The following is an 18,347-nucleotide window of genomic DNA, read 5'->3' on the forward strand; positions in this document are numbered from 1 at the left end:
ATTATTATTTTTTTTTTTTATGTATTTTTCTCTCTTTCCCTTGAATTTTTTGTTTGGCCATCCTTGAATGCCTGGCTTTTGTCCTTGGCGTTCTTCATATTTGTATTTCCTAAGCAAGTGTTTAATTTAAAAACAAGGACAACAAAATTAGGCCAAGTATTGTCCACCCATAAAATTACAACTTTAATAATTTAAATAAACTATTAGCTGATTTTATATTATATTTAGGTTATTTTAGCAATCATGATGAATTATGTTTTTTGAGGTTACTATTTCATTTTCCCCTTTTGTAACATGTTCATTATATGACAGTTTAAACAGATTTTTATGGTTTTTAATAATATTCTCAAAACATTAGCACAAAAACATTGTTTATACATCATTCATGGAACTATTTTTCTTAAACGTTTTAGTTGGATGTTTGTCTAACATTTTTAAATGTTACTATTCAACATTCAAAAGTAACAATCCAATAATGTTTGCACAATTATAAACGGAAAGTTCCCTTAAAGTTTGTATAACCAAGAAAAAACAAATAAATAAATATATAACAAAACAAAAAAAAAACCACACACATTTTGAACGTTCAGAGAAAAAAATAAGAAATAACATCTTCAGAACTTGGAACATTAGCAAAACATTCTTCAAGCATATTTTTGTTAGCTCGATATAAGCCACCAAAACTGGTTCTTTAACCTTTGATCTTTTTCACATGTTTGTGATCATGAAAGTGGGTGATATGCATAACTGTTGAGTTCAATCATGACTATTGATTTATCACACGCAATTAACAAGTACAGACCGACTCTTTTAAAAACAAGTCTTTATTGATTTGACTTATATAACAAAGGACAAGAAAGAACATTGTCACCATGTTTTGAGAGCAAATACAAATGATCAAAGCAAGAGCGAATTTAAGATATCCAACCACATTACTTTGTTTTGTGCAACATAGCCATCATAGAGCTCAAGATATGTTCTGTCTGTGAGATATGTGTCAGATTCATCGAGTTACTATTACAAAAGTCAAGTAAGGTACAGGAGGGTGAAAACGCATGGACGAACAAACAGAAATGGAATATATGAGTGACCCCATATGTGGTTTTTATGACAATGGATATGTTAGATACAATAATGCAAATGTCAGCCATATATTACAGACAGTTCTGTACAAGTACCAGTCATATGTTGGCCTTCGGACGAAGCTGAATCTATCCATACATGGATCATTGTCACAGCCCTGTCCACACAGCCAACATTTCCAGCAAAAACATAGCAGTTAAATCTGAAATTTAACTCAAATTTGACTTTCATTCACAGCAGAGAGGAATTAAACAACCTCGAGTTCAGCTTACATAGTGTTTCCGAAAAGTATTTGGACACATGAGCCACTATTAAAGATGTACAAATGGCTTTGTATTAGCCTATACAACACAATATTAATACAAAGGGCATTTAATGCACATAAATATATCGCAAACACATGTTTATTAGGTTTTTGAAGTATGAAGTAGTAGATAAACCACCTTTCAAATGTTTGGGATCTGTAATATTTTTGAAATAAGTCTCTTATGCTCACCAAGGCTGCACTTATTTGATAAAAAAAACAGTAATATTGTAAAATATTGTTACAATTTTTATGTATTTTAAAATGTAATTTATTCCTGTGATGACAAAGTTTTCAGCAGTCATTGCTCCAGTCTTCAGTGTCACATGATCCCTCAGAAATCGTTCTAATATGCTAACTAAGTGACTAAGAAATATATCTTATTATTATGATTTTAAGTAATAGTTTTTGTTGCTTAATATTTTTGTGGGAACTTTTTTAGGATTCTTTAATGAAAGTTCAATTTTTTGTAACAATTGTAAAGGCTTAACTGTCACTTTTGATGAATTGAAACTTTGCTGAGCAAACACATTTAATAATGTCTTACTGAATCCAAAGTTTTGAAAGATGTCACTTACTTTAATATTTCGTATCTAATGCAATGGATTTTTAAAAGTGACTTAAGTGTCCAAATACTTTGGTGCAACTATATCTTTAAAAGTTTCATGGTTACAGACACTATTGAGCACAGTACAATGGTGTTTGCTCATTTCAAACATTATTAACATGACTGAAACCAGATTACCTAAAAGCAGTCTTTGCATGGGTCGACAAGCTTGTTTCATGATATGCCATTTCATGCATGTTTCCACTGGCATCGACGTGGGATTCATATCCTGTTGTCATTCATAGTCACTTTGGAGAGAGCCACAGTTGTTCGATCCAACCAAGTCTAGCTCAAAACAAAACAAGCATATTTGAAAGGTAGCTCAGGTTATGAAAAGCTCTTTCTGTCCTTGATGGCAGGCATACCTGTCTGACAACTCTGCAAAATGTTTGCCTGTGTATCCGCTATAAATAGATGTCCTTCCATCTTTATCTACTATAAAGTGGCTAATTTTTAACAGTTACTCTTCTCCATAATGTGCTAGTGCACTTCCAGCCCCATATATTCTGCATTTTCCGCAGCCGGCAAGTGGCCGTTGGTGTGTGTTTTGAGCTCCAGGGGGCAGAAGTTCTGCTGGTAGTCTGGGTTGTCCATGCTGTTCTGGGGGTTGAAGCCTTGTACGCTGAAGAACGTCTGTCTGGAGAGGAGCTGTGTGTGGGATGTGTTCAGATACTCAGGTGGGGCGGCGGCAGCAGCAGCAGGGCTCTTAAAGCAGTTCAGGTACTCTTCCTCAGTTTCGTCCAGCGCTGATGAAGAGTGCGGAAGTGTGCGGGGAGGTCCGGGGTGTTGGTATATTGGGTTGGTCATGCTGGATATCAATGATTCATTCTGGTTTATTTATTTATTTATTATTATTTTTTTATTATTTATTTTTTTTTATTGTTTTTTAATTTTTTTAAAACTATGATCATTTGAACAGACCGTTTAAATATGTATTGTCTGAAAATTATTTATGGAAATTTTCACACAAATTCTGACGAATGTTGTGGGATGAATTACACCATGACCAGTAAAGGTGAATATCATTAACAGTATTTTATTGTGCGCAATTTCCAATCAATAATTTTGTAAAATTATGAAAAAAAAAAAATTACTATGCATTTAGGATAAAAAATAATAATAATAATGAGAAAAATGTATAAAATGTAATTTCCTCCATGCCATTTACACTAAAGATGTCCTGGTTCCAGTACATTTGTTCATATTAACAATAAAAAATAAATAAATAAATAACAACTGCATGAGAAATTCTTTTAAGTGGCAAATAGTTAAAGAAAGACCACGGTGTTTTAAAATGCACATGCTATAATAATTGCTACTGCAGTTTTAAAATCGATGAGATGTTCTCCTATTTACCTATTTATTTTTTTGTTTGGTTGTGCAAGTTATTAGTTAGCAATGTGATACTGTCTTGATGTCTGACTTTTTGTCTTGATGGTTTTTCTTAATCTATTTTTGCTTTGAATTATGGAGTTCCTCAGGGCTCCATTTTGGCCCCTGTTATGTTCTTATTATATATGCCTCCTTTGGGTTCTATTTTTATGAAGCATGGGGTATGTTATGTTATTTCTATGCAGATGACACCCAAATATATTTGCCCTTGAAGCACAATGACAAAAAAAAACGCTTAAGGTCCTGCAGCCATGTGCCTGTCTTATATCAAGTCATGGTTTTCTTTTCTTTTTTTACTTCTTAATGAGAGCAAACCAGAGGTTATTGTGTTTGCACTTTCAGGCCTTTTAGGTATCTCTGATTGTGACTTGGGAAATTTGGTCTCCTACATGTAAATGGTCTCCTATATGTAAAAAAAAATATTTTGTGTTATTTTTGATTCTGCACTCACATTTAAAAAACAGATAAATGCTGTAGTTAAATCCATTTTTCACTTAAAATTGCTAAGGCTAAGAGTTTCTTAGCTTTTGCAGAGTTTGAGAGAGTGATACAACTCGACTTGACTACTGCAATTCTCTTTCTATTGGAATAAGTCAATCTAATATCAATCATCTTCAAATACAAATTTGAATGTAGTTCAAAATGCCAGATTCCAGACTGACACCCGGAAATGTGATTATATCTCCCCTATATTATGTTCTCTGAACTGGCTGCTGTTCCATTACAGAATAGATTTTAAAATTCTCTCTGATCTTCTGAATCCGAATACATCTGTTAGATCTCTGAGTTGATCTGAGCTAAGACTGTTGATAATCCTGAGATTCAGACTGGGACATGGTTGGGACATGACCGTGTTGTTTCTATAAGGCCAAAACTGTGGAATAGTCTTCTGGTTTCCCCTGATTAGTTTAATCTGAATCTGAATTTATATCTATATAAAAAGCCAATTATGTTACCCAAACTTATAACTGCTCCTACAGTCTAAGGTGAATCCCTTTTGATGTCTCCTCCCTTTATTGCATTGCGGCCTATTAAGTGTATACACACTTTTATGTTTTTAACATTTATTTCAGTATGGTTTGTACAGCACAGTGGTCAACTACAGTTGTTTTTTATTGTATCTTTATCTTTATACATAAAATGTGATTTCATTTGACTTGATATAAGTAACTTACCCCATTTCTGCTATGATAGTTCCCAATGCTGCTGTTGAGACTCTGAAACAAAACAAAAGTAATCATGTGTTTATTATTAACTCTTTAAAAACAAGTATATATTTGTAACATAAACCAAATACTGTTGTGAAATAAACTATTTTTCGCTAGTTTTTCAATAAACAGTGTAAATGGGTATTGGAAGCTTGATTGAACTTTATACATATACATTGCAAAGCCATTCAAATAATTAATTGTAATGAACACATTTTAATATGGGAGGGGTATCTTCTCCTTTTGAAGACCCCTGTGATAGGGTTGTAGTACTAACATGTAAGGTATGTATTTTTTGCACTTTGTTGTATTATTTCTAGTCGCTGTTTTTACTATGGTTAATCCATTCAACTGACATAAAAAGATGATTACTGAGGACTGGATAAATCTTTGTATTCAACACCATGTGCACAAAACAGGCCTGTACCTGTTATGAGGAGAACAGAAGCCAGTCTTATTGAGGCTCCTGGACCATAACAAAACTTAGTCAGCTGTTCACGTAAGAATGTCGTAGGTTTTCTTTTGCAAAACACATTCATAAAACACAAGGAACTAGGGAAAAAAAACATACGCTAAATAAGCTACCATCTGTCAGAGAAACTACAGCCTTAAATGGCTATGCCGCAACGACTGTGTTATATAAGACTCTGTCTGAGTTCAAGGCCTTCGTTCTGCCAAAAAAAATTTAACAAGTGTTGCCCGTGAAAGCAATCAGACTTGAAAGGCTGAAGGAGCTTTGCACGCACTTAGCAGCAGGCGCGAGGCCAGGAAGCACTCAGAATGCTGAGGCCTGGCGAGTCCTCTTGGACAGACATGTTTTGCTTTTCTGCTGCGGAACGGTCATTAATCAGGAGGCAGCTGGGAGGAAGCGGGAGAGAAGGTGAAAAGACAGAAGGACAGAGGAACAGGAAGTGGGTGAAGGAGGCCAGGCCAGAAGATGACGAAAATCAGGCCTCTGCAATGTGAACTTTCTGTCCTTTTGAGTGAAAGCACACAACACTGTCATCAGATTTGATATCGCCTCCATTCACTGCATTACTGGTACCGCGAGGACTGTTCAGCTGTGACAGATGTTTTAAGATGGGCTGTCCATAGAGGCATTGCATTCATTTAGCATTTAGTGTAATTTAGAGCAGAAAATATGATATATATACACACACACACACACGTACGCACACACGTACGCACACACACACACACACGTACGCACACACACACACACACACACACTATATTAGTTATGGGCTAATATTAGAGATTTCTTCACTTATCGGCATTGTGTAATATTGGATGTATATTCGCCGATATTCATGCATGCTATTAAATGTAAAATGTGAAACTGTTTTTAACAAAACTGAAAATGAATATATGATTATATTAATTAGGATGCTGTGATGCCTAAATTAACTAAATTTTTTAACTATTGATTTTATTTTTATTTATTTATTTAATTATTTAGTTTTAGTGTTTTATTTAGAATTTATTTAAACAAAATAGCATACATTTTAATATTGGTCAGTAAAAACAGTAATATTGTGAAATTTAAAACAGCTGGTTTCTATTTTAACATTTTTTAAAAAGTTATTTAATCTTCAGTGTCACATGATCCTTCAGAAATCATTCTAATATGCTGATTTGCTGCTCAAGAAACATGTCTTATCAGTGTTGAAAACATTGTGCTGCTTAATATTTTTGTGGTATATTTTCATGATTTTTTTGTTCAGGGTTTTATTAGTTTATTAATAGAAAGTTCAAAAGAACAGCATTTATTTGAAATAGAATTTTTTTTGTAACAATGTCTTTACTGTCGCTTATTTAATGCTGAATTTAATAACTTTCTCTGCTGAATAAAATAAAAAAAATACGCTAGCATATGTAATGTTTTTAATCTCTGTTCTGAAGGGCTGCCCTCGACTAAGGATTTCTCTGGTCGACTAGTAGTCGTTCATTTTAATCATTAGTCGACTAATCGCATGTTTATTAATAAACAATTTAAATCATTATAATGAGCCTTTAATTGACTGCATAGCCTAATAAGCACTCAAGCACACGCATAAAGCTTGCCACAGCGCACCGGCAGAATTAATGATTATGAATGTGTCAGGGAAAAACAGTAAGGAGGCTGCATTAACATTTTAATAATTCACTGATAAACTAGTGCTTTTTTAGTTTTCGGTTTAAGAGATGAGGTCGGCGACACTGACTCGTCATCTCCGTAGTACTGCTGCGCCTGTATGGATGTTTCATACGGATTACATAATCTGAGAATATTTGATTTCCATTTGAATTGGTTTATTTGAAAGAAGACATTTCACTCTCTATAGATATATTTTTAATGTATGTAAGGCAAAGATATACACGGAGTTTCACGCTCAAGTTCACAGAGACCGAGACGGCAGAAAGCGCATCCTGTTTGCTTTCATTCTTTTACAAAAGCACAATGTTCTGATGCTATTGTGAGTGCACACAAATAAACGTAGAGTCTTTACAGATTCGAAACATGTATTACTCTTATCTGTATGACCAAAAATTAGGGAGTATTTTAAGATCAAGTGAATGCACCGGCGCCTCCATCTGTCCTGCAGCAAGTGCGCAGCTCCACACTCCACACAGACACTTGAACAGCGTACATTTCTCTAGGTTAACATTAGATTGAGCGGCCATGTAAAGTTGCTGCTACTTACATATTTCAGATGATAAGCCATATTTGTGGTGGATGAATGATAGGTGAGTGTTTGGATGCCCTGCCTGATGTACTATCACATAGACCAGCCGTTAACGATCTGTGTGATTTCGCCAATGTGGATTTTTATTTTATTTTATTTTTTTCTGCGACTAAGCAACTAATAAAATTTTGGTCGACTAACGGTTTGTCAACTATTAGGGGGCAGCACTACTGTTCTGTTGAACTGAGAAAAAGCATTATATTGGCTGTAATGTAATCTACAGTGTCTTTAGCATTTTTATACTGAGGTTGAAACTATACATTAGAAATGAGTTAGAGTTTGAAAGTACTTATAGAATGTCATGAACTGAATATGGACCAGTAGAGTGCGTATTACCACAGAATGGAGCAGCTGTGTGCGGGAGGTGCTGGGGCTGCTGAAGAAGCTGTGATTGGGCACTAAATACTCGTCTGCATCCACAGCTTCATCCAGCTCTCCACTCATCAGACTGCGGTAGAACTTGGAGTCAGAAGGACTGGGTAAATGCATCCGATCATCACCCTGCCAACAGGAAAACACTCATCAGTGATTATACGTGAGCAATTCTCCAGTGAAGAAATCAGATTTGTGCTTCTCTCACCTGAATGACGAGATAGCGGGGAGGGTCACGTGCCATTTTAGTAAACTCAGCGATGAGCTCCCTGAAGCGAGGTCTGCTCTCTGCATCGATCATCCAACCTGGACCAAAACAGTGACGTGATGATAAAGGAGATGATGAAAAAGAATTTAAGAACTTCAAATGTAACATCTCCTAACACCCTAATGGTATTGCTTTATTTATTACTCATAGGTATAGATATTAGATATTGGCTGACATGCTCAAAATTAAGCATTGAAAATATTAATATTAATACGTTTCATGTGTGAAAACCATTTATTAAATGGGAAGAAAGTACTACATAATACAGCAATGATGCAAACTTACATTTGACCATTATCATGTACACATCAATGGTGCAGATAGGAGGCTGAGGAAGCCTTTCTCCTTTCTCTAGAACTTCAGCAATTCCACTTGCAGGAATCCCATCATAGGGCTTTGTTCCAAATGTCATCAGTTCCCAGACTGTCACACCTAAAGTAGTGTATCATTCAATTATTTTTTTTTCTTAATAAGCTTCATTTTTTACACTGAAGTCTATATTAGTAAAATAAAAAAAATAAAAAAGTGAACTTTACCGTCTGAAAAAAGCAATGGCAAATATTTCTGACATTAGAAAACTGTTACTAACCGTAACTCCAGACGTCACTCTGGTGGGTGTATGTTCTGTGCAGGATGGATTCCAGTGCCATCCATTTTATTGGCACCTGTTGAAGGATATAGATAGATGATCAAAATCTCTATTTCAAATGTTTGAATTGGAAGTGAACACATTAGATGCATTCTAAAGATGAATGTCTGATTGTTAGTAGTCCTAACCTTACACCGTTGATACACTAATAAGGCTATATTCATCACCTCATTAATTCTTATGATAGTTTATGCTAAAGCACTAAAGCTTTATATACACTACAGTATTTCTGTAAAGCTGCTTTGAAATGATGTGTACTGGGAAAATCGTTTTACAAATAAATTTGACTTGACAGTTTAGGGACAGTTTTCATCTAGTAAAATGAAAAACTGTTAAACTTCTGTCATCAAGATCCACTTTCTCAAAAAATAAATAACAGACCTTTCCACCATCTGCGTGATACTCCTTCTCATCGGCATTCAACAGCTTGGCCAAGCCAAAATCAGTGATCTTCACATGCTGAGGGGTCTTTACCAACACATTACGAGCAGCCAAGTCTCTGTGCACAAGATGGCGCTCTTCTAGGTAATTCATGCCCTGATAAAAGTCCGAGAATTTCAAAAGATTTTAGTTGACATAAGTAAATATAATGATGTACTCCTTTAAAAAATGTACAGACAACACAATACAATTCATTAATATGGGCTTCATGACTGCATATCATCCCAAAAGCTTATTTAAATGTTATGATACAGGAGTATTTACATCTGGAACTTCAATAATGCAATCATGAAAAGACCAAGTGTTAAGTGTTTATGAGCCACATACGGAAACTTTAACAGATCCAAACGGAACAATGTCATCATACGGAGACACATGGATGGAAAAATAGTGGAACTCACACACTGCAATACTTCAATATGCGGCATTTAAAAAAAATATTATCAGAAGTGAATAAATTTTTATTATTTGCATACATTAATAGTTTTTTTTATGCATTTCACGTGTAAATGGAACATAATGACATACATAATGAATCTGAGAGCAAACTGACTAATCGTGACATGTGAAAACACTACAATAAATGTAAATATGCTCTAAGGGAAAACGTAAATTCAACTAGGGTGCCCCATTTTTAATCATCGTAATGAATAATTTTATTTAAAATAATTAATTTAAACAATAAATAACAAAAAATATACTGTATTAAAAATGTTTTAAAATACTTATATTTAATAATTAATTGTACTGAGTACATTAAATTGATATCTCTAAAAACATCTGTTCAAATCAAACGTCATTCAGTGATCGATCACAACATGTGAAATGTAAAATAAGTGCAAATAGGCTCTAAGAAGTGCATAGATAAAGGAAAACATTACAAGGATCATTAGAATTACTGTGCAAATTGATGATATTCAAACAAAAAGACAGTCGACAGATGGTATTCAGGAACATGAAAGTATATTTGATCAAGCTTTTCTCAGAATATTAAACCAACATATCAACCATATCATACATTTTCTAGTCATATTCTGATCAAAGTTTCTCTCAGAAAGACCAAAAATGCTAAAAGAATCTTCACAGCTATTGATTTGCACTTCAGAAATTAGATATGACTAAAATGAATGTTTTGAATATTTGTGAGTGGTACAGATCTGTGAGTGATAATATTTCTTTTTAGTTTCATATCACCAGCAAGAAACCTGGATGATAAAAAAATTTCTCCTTTTATCTTCTAGTTCAGCTTCAACCACAGCATATTAAACCAATTACATTTTCCCCTTTTCCTTTTTATCATACAAGACAGTGGAAAAAACGATAAAAGTAAAAAAAAAATAACAACAACAAAGAGAACAGGACCCAGGACGCCAATCAATTAATGATTAATCAAATTAATTGCTAATAAGAAGAATCTGTGTATCATTCGTTCACTCGTTTTTTAAAATTTTATATTTAAAGTAGAAAAATGAGAAAACAGCTCCTTCTTCGTTTTTTATTTTCAGTTTTTTCCAAGAAACGAAAAACAAGAATTCGGCTTAATTTTTAATTTTTCGTTCAGGGGTAGAAAAATGAATAAACAGCTGGAATATTTGATCTCTACACGTGGGCGGGAATTAAACACCCCTTTCTCCCCCGAAGATCAAACGCGCCATCATCAGTTCTTCTGCAGTTCCGTGAGACAGAATAATAGTCCTCCACTACTGCAGGTGTACGGTTTCTTAATGCGCTTATTGCAACTACATTTCATCTTCTTCTCGTCAAACAACCAGATTAATGAACAGTTCGACACAATCTGTTCCGGGGCAGAGTCTAGACAGTAGTGTAACTATTTCAGTTACTTTATTATGTAATTGATTACGTTTGATTAATTTGGATTACTTTTCTAAATTTGTAACGAATGTTTTCAATTGTTAAACATTTTAAATCAGGCAGGGTTAACCTTACAGTAGTACTCAACACTGATTACTGTCAGACTTTAAAAATCGTTCATCACTTGATTTAAGATTATAATAAGATTATAATAATTTTAAAGTACAGCCACCAAATCAGACTTTACTTTGAGATCGCTCTGAGGTTAAATACAGATTTAAAATCATAACAATAAATAGAAAATATTAATACAAGAAGTATTGAGATGCAACCCCCTTTGTAATCGTTAACATTTTCATAACTAATTTAAATACACATTTTTTTCTCAGTAACTGTAACAGATTACATTTACATTTATTTTGTAATTAAATTATTTAAAGTTGTTACATGTAACTAGTTACTCTCCAACACTGATAATACATTTAAATAATTGTAAATAATAAAAGTTTGAAAAGAAAAAGCATATATTAAAATATTTAATTTTAATAATAAATTGTACTGAACACATTCAATTGACATTTCAAACATCTGTTCATCATCAAATGAAATGACTCAGAGGTTAGCAGAAGGGATGAGATAAAAAAAAAAACGATTAAAAGAACAATCCATTTACCTTAGCAATCTGCACACACCAGTTGAGCAGGTGTTGAGAGCCGATGTTGTCCTTGTTTTCTCTGACGTAGTCCAGCAAACAGCCGTAGGGCATCAACTGGGTGATAAGTTGGACGGTGGAGGTCAAGCAGATGCCGAGCAAACGACACACGTGAGGATGCTCAATGCTCGCCATCACATAGGCCTCCTTTAGATACAAACAAATGAGGTCAGCATATATACAGTATGGTATACAGCAACAATGACAAATACTGTCGCTGTTTATACTCCCTACAGATTTAAAATTAACAAATGAGGTGCCTTGAGCACATTAGAAAATATTTGCAGGGATGGAGGCCGGGAGTTCTGAAGAAAAACGCTGCAGGAAAATCTAAGCTTAGCAGGAACACTAACAATCAACCCCCTGGGCAATAAACTAGATTTTTCCTAGAGCTAGAGCTTAGAGCTGCTAATACCAACCTTTTCTTTCAAAAAATGAGGGAGTGACTGGTCTCTATATCATTTATTTTTTTCTTTTTAATATTCAATGTCTGTGCAGATCTGTTAAATTTCCGTTTCTGCCGATACTCAGAAGGTTATACTGGGTGTTTACATAGATGAGCTATCTTCAAAGTGACCTTGAGAAGCAGCCTGCACAGCCACATCCTCACAATCAAAGAGAATATTGGAGGAAATTACATTATTTGTGTTAGAAAGGTCTTGTTTTCTGTTGCAGTGATTCAAAAAGCAGGAAATCCTCCTCCAGGTTGAAGTTTTCTGTTCTATATCAACTCCACACAACATCTAGTGGGACTTGGTCAGATTACCCTTTAACTCAAGGTTACGTAAGATAGATTTCAGCTGCACCCGTCACTGGAGAATAAGGCCTTTTCTGTGCAATCATTATCTAAACTAGAATGACGAAATGTCGGTTTTACTGTCTGTGTTTACTGAAATAATTTACATGTTAATTGGATCACACAGATACAGAGCAGATGCAAGAATAATCACATTATAGGCAAAGTATGTAGGGAAAAGTGTTTGATTTTAGTGAAATACACAGCCAACTTTCAAATGTTGTCAAATTTAAAATGCTTTCATTCAGTAGCTACAGCAGGCTTGAGTGATAAGCAAATACAAAAAATCCAGACTACAGTACTATTTTTTCCCTAAAAAATATTTGGAAATTTAAGACACACTTAAAATGTAACTTCACTGCATTATACACAAAATATCTAACCAAGTGGCATCTGCAAACAACTTCGGACATTTTTAGCCAAATATCTTTTAGTGTTCAAATATTCTAACTTGTTGAAGCCTCTTTAATTGTCTATGCATTTTTTAAGCAGCAAACTGACAACAAGACCTTGAGTCACATGCAGTTTAAATGGTGAATAAGGTCTGATGTGACATGACGAATACCAAAATTCAGACTCTGATACTCACATCCAAGATCTCCTGGTTTGCTTTGGGAGACGTGGCTTCTCGTAAGACCTTAATGGCGACAGGGATCTTCACACTCTCTCCCTCCGGAACCCACAAGCCCTGCAGGAACGGACACATATCTGTTTTAATATCTCATGCTGCAAACAAAGTAACACCCCAGTGTTTTGTAACCGATGAGGTTTCACAGCTGAAATCATCTTGAGATAAAGAGATAACCTTTTACGTCTACAGATCAACGACTTATTGTGCTTGTGGTGTAGAGAAAATTAAGAAGGCATCGTAAGAGGAAAGAAGAAAAGTACGTAGCAACACATTTTTAAATAAGCAACCTTAAAGAGATAGCTCACCCAAAACTGAACATTCTGTCATCATTTACTCACCCTCAAGTTGTTCCAAACCTGTATGAACTTCTATCTTCTCCTGAGCACAAAATAAGATATTTTGAAGAATGTGGGTAAAACAGAAATAGTTTCTGGTCACCATAATGTTTGGTTACCCACATTCTTTAAAATCTTCTTATATGTTCAACAGTAGAAAGAAACTTATACAGGTTTGGAACAGCTTGAGGGTGTGTAAATGGAACGATCTTCCCACCCCTATCCGGAATGCTGAATCCCTGACAATTTTCAAGCGACAGCTGAAAACTCATCTCTTTCGAAGCTACTTGACTTCATCATAAAAAATACAAAAAAATACAAAAATAAAAGTATCTCTCTTTATTTATTCCTTCTCTTTCTAGCTTGTACTTATTTGAACAATGTCTAAGAACTTGGTATTGCAACCACTTCTTGTGTCTGTTTGCCTCTTTAAGAAGAATCGCTTTATGTATCCCCCAATTGTAAGTCGCTTTGGATAAAAGCATCTGCTAAATGACTAAATGTAAATGTAAATGTAAATGATGACAGAATTTTTATTTTTGGGTGAACTGTCCCTTTAAATGGAGGTCAGTCACCTTATACACAGTGCCGAAAGCTCCGGACCCAAGCACTTTGATCTTCTTGAGCTCCGTCTCTTTGAGGATGCGCAGCAAGGCCTGGTTGGGGGCTTCGCCGCTGGGGGTCAGAGGCTCCACTAGCTGTAGAGACAAATAGAGTCAGGAAAGCTGCCCTCAACACACAAACACATCCTGTCTTTGAATGAGTATGGGATGACACGGAGCTGTCTGTTTTCCCGGAAGCTATTGCCTCAATCAGTACGTTTACATGGACAACAATACTCCGATTTTAATATGATTAAGACAATACTCTGATTAAGAATCTACCATGTAAACAGAGATTTTTGATTACCTTAATCCGGCTAAAGTCATAATCGAAGTAAACAGAAATCGAATTAAGACATGTGGATTATTCCTATTTTAGTCGCATTATGGAAGTGCATTATAGACATGTACACACCTTAATCACATTATTACCGTTGTGTAGGACTTTTCGCCGCATTTTGCGACAGGATACACATGGCAGTGTTCAACCGTTTAACGGCAAACAAAAGAGCATGGCTTCAACACAACTGACGTCTGTTTGCATGTATAGCATAAGAAATAATTAACTGCACTTGAAGCTTTCAGTAAATTAAAAATGAAACACCCAAAACTGTAAATGGCATCATAACGAACACGAACTATGTTTATATGTGAAATTCTAGAGGGGGCGTTGGATGGCGTCGCTTGGTGACGTAATGACATCCCATTATAATCGATCTATGTACTATACCATGTAAAACTGGAACATGAAAGGAATATTCATAAAGCAACTCATGTAAACACCTTAATCATAATATTGTCTTATTCAGAATAAGGTAAATAATTAGATTACTGATGTCCATGTAAACGTAGTCAGTGACTGATTTCCATCAGCAGTCACTGTTGACACTACAACAGTAAACTGGCTTCACTGCATTGATCTTACATGGTTTCACAAAGCTCTGCCAGCTCTCTTACTTAAAGTGTTTGGTTGTTTAACAGTAGATACTCAGAATATTCAGATTATGGTTGTCTTGCGATCTGACCTCTCTTTCTTGCAGGAGTCGTCGTAAGGTTCTCTTCCTTTTGATGTGCCGTCTGCGCAGAAAAACAGCAACTCCTAGACCCAGGATAACAAACGCCAGCAGACCTCCAACCACACCAGCGGCAATCATGGGCAAACCCGAACTACAGACGAAAGGAACATTACTGAGTTGAACTTTATGCAGTGGAAGATGGTCCTCTCTTGAGATGTCACTACATCTCAGAACCGACTGAGTGGTTATGCTCTTAGATATTACTTAGATTTATACCATGTGTAGAGTTTTGAGTTTAAAATATTGCCTTTTTTGTCATTGGATATTATAGGAATTCATTTATAGAAATATTTATGTTTTAGATGTCTTTGGATTTCTATTTAGAATTTAGATTTCTAGGATAAAAATGGTATTTATTTATATTTTTAAACCCCCCTTATAATTAGTAAGAAGGTTTTCAGTGGCATGTTGTTGTTTTTATTGTTTAATTTAATAATATATTTATTAATTATTAAAAATGTATTAATTTATTATAATTTATGGAAGCTAATATTCAATTATTCCATAAATACATTTCAAATGTTTTCATTATTTATCATAACTTATAAGGCCAATCAAAAGGAATCAGGAGTGAATTTATAGTGTTTTGCTATTTTAGTTCCACTTTAAATAAAACGTAGGCCTGCATATGATTTATAGACTTATATATTAATAATAATAATAATAATACTGGATGATGCATCATCGTCCTGTACAAGCTAAAATCATTTCTAGATTTCTTACACTTCAGCAGAAAGGCACACTAATCTCAAAAAGGATATCTTCCTTTATTTCTCACCATATGCATCATTATTCCATACTGTGACGAAGGCTTAGAGGAGTATTTGGTACCATTTTCTAAAAATATGCAACAATTCACAGCCTCTTTATTACTTTTTCGACAGAAACTATGGTGATATATGAGGATACACATTATGATTCTTGGGATATTCTGGAAAAGGGATGTATGCAGCAAAGCATTATGGGACAGATTCTCTTCTTACCCTTTGAAATCTTTGCAGTCCTTCAGATCAGGTCCAGTACATCTGCAATTCAAAACATAAATTGAATCAATCACAATTAGTGCACACTGCAATCCCTGATGAACCTGGTTAAATTACACCAATGACCGGTTCATGTCATTACATTCAAATGAAAGCATCATATAAGATGCCTCTCTCACCCCTGCGTGCAGTTCTTATGACAGGGCTGGCACACTCGCATGGTGTCAGCATATTTCCAAATGAGTACGTCCTTCTCTCCTGGTATGCCTTGTGGGCAGCGTGTTACACAGTGCGGCCCGTCTTTGTAGTTTGCACAAATTGTACATTTGTCGGGTCCCTGGACAAAAGTTGGAAATTAGATGGTAACAAGCAACTTTTCTACAGTCTTCAAGTGATGTGAATTTAATGAAGTGTCTCCAGGACACAACTGGGACAGAAAACATTGGTTTGAGAGACTGGTGTGCTGCCATCAGCGTTTTAAAAAATAAGAATAAACACTGTTTACTGACTGCAGAACATGTGGTTTGTTGAATGGGTTTGATACTTACAGGGCCGGTGCAGGTCAGGGATTCATTCATGAGCAGACATTCAGGGTCACACTCGACGCACGTTTTATTGACCTCATATTCACGTGGCTCACTGTATGGACAAAAAATCCATTCTGGTCAATATAGTCGAAATCATAATTGAATACACTTTAGTTTTGGGACCAATTCTCACTATTAACACGTTACTTATTAGCATGCATATTGCTAGCCTATTGGCTGTTTATTATTAATTATAAAGCACATATTAATGACTTATCATATTCTAAATTCCTTAATGTAGAATGTTAAGAGTTAATAGTGACACTTGGTCCCAAAACTAAAGTGTGACCAAATTTAAAAAAATAGTTGTGCCACTTTTCCAGACGTTTCCATGCCCTATTTCTATGTTCCTTTCATTAAAAGTAGTCCAAAAAAGTAAGGGATAATGTGTAGTCAGCTGGCTATGATCACAAAATAAACTAAGTGGTTTAATAAAAATAAACACATTTAAGATAAGGATTTAAATGTTTGCATTCAGAGACATGGCCTGTTGTAGAGCTGTTATTTAGCGTTTAAACATGGATAAACCGAGAAGGCATAATAGAGCTCTCACTCACCCAGCCAGCAGGTTGCAGGAGGCCACACAGTGTTTTTTACGGGTGTAATGCTTACAGGTGAAGCACATAGCAGGACCAGGACCCCAGCAGCCATCATTTGTGCACATCTCATCACACGTGCTGTTCTGATTCGCTGTAAAAGGTATTAAGATAAGATATCACCACAAAAGATATGGGTAACACTTTATTTTGATGGTCCCTTTTGAGCATTCTGTTGACTATAAGTAACTTTCTACCTACACGTCAACTACCTCTCATGACTGAGTAGCAGTAGACTGTCTGCTTAATATCTGCTAACTCTTCACTGTGATGTTGTCCCAACAGACATTCTAACTTTGCAAGTGCCAACTTATTCTAACCCTAACCCTACCAGTCTACTAATACTCTACTGACACTCTAGTGAGAGTTAATAGATATGTCGGTGCAATGTTATTATAGTCAACAGAATGTGTTAAAGGGGCCATCAAAATAAAGTGAAACCAAGATATGTGTTTTAAAGTCAAATGTCTGTAAAAGAAAACATCTAAAACATTCCATTACAAATGGATTCTTGTATTTGAAGGAACAGCTCACCCAAAAGAGAGAATTCTGGTACTATTTACTCATGCACCAAACCTTTAAAGGGGTCATATGATGCTGCTAAAAAGAACACTAATTTGTGTATTTGGTGTAATGAAATGTGTTTATGCGGTTTAAAGTTAAAAAACACATTATTTTCCACATACTGTACATTATTGTTTCTCCTCTATGCCCCGCCTTTTTGAAACACATCGATTTTTACAAAGCTCATTGGTCTGAAAAAGCGAGGTGTGCTGTGATTGGCCAGCTATCCAATGCGTTGTGATTGGCCAAATACCTCAAGCGTGAGATGGAAATGTTACGCCCCTCACAAACTGTTGATGCCATGTCCCGGCCGGAGCGATGAGACAAAAACATTAAAACCCATTACAAACAAGGCATTTGTTGCATCCAGTGGGGACATAATTTCTGATTATAATGACTTATACTGTCTTTTTACGCGTTGCGTTGCATTGCATCACGCCGCGTAAACATAACACCCTGTCTGCATTTGTGATCAGAAAAATACAAACAAATGTTTTTAGTGCTACTCCACACTGCCCAAAACTCGCGTTTGAATCATCAGTGGCAAATCCTTTAAATGAAAACGTACTTACGTGAGTCAGAACTGCCGGCATTTTAGTCTAA

General features: G+C 35.2%; 1 protein-coding gene and 1 pseudogene across 1 annotated transcript; both read right to left on the reverse strand.

The window, feature by feature from the left end:
• Positions 1 to 1,863: 1,863 nt before the first annotated feature.
• On the reverse strand, positions 1,864 to 2,834 carry LOC107566720 (epidermal growth factor receptor-like). Its single transcript, XM_016252246.1, has one exon. The coding sequence runs from the start codon at positions 2,799 to 2,801 to the stop codon at positions 2,475 to 2,477; it is 327 nt and encodes a 108-aa protein (XP_016107732.1). The 5' UTR covers positions 2,802 to 2,834; the 3' UTR covers positions 1,864 to 2,474.
• A 1,241-nt stretch (positions 2,835 to 4,075) lies between these two features.
• The window catches only part of LOC107566722 (epidermal growth factor receptor-like), a 31,509-nt pseudogene continuing 17,237 nt past the window's right edge, over positions 4,076 to 18,347 (reverse strand).

Source organism: Sinocyclocheilus grahami, unplaced genomic scaffold, assembly GCF_001515645.1.
Source record: "Sinocyclocheilus grahami isolate Dianchi unplaced genomic scaffold, SAMN03320097.WGS_v1.1 scaffold1095.1, whole genome shotgun sequence".
NCBI classification, from domain to species: Eukaryota; Metazoa; Chordata; class Actinopteri; order Cypriniformes; family Cyprinidae; genus Sinocyclocheilus; species Sinocyclocheilus grahami.

Excerpts from the sequence above, each read along its gene's own strand:
- LOC107566720 (XM_016252246.1), bottom strand. The coding sequence starts at position 2,801 with ATGACCAACCCAATATACCAACACCCCGGACCTCCCCGCACACTTCCG.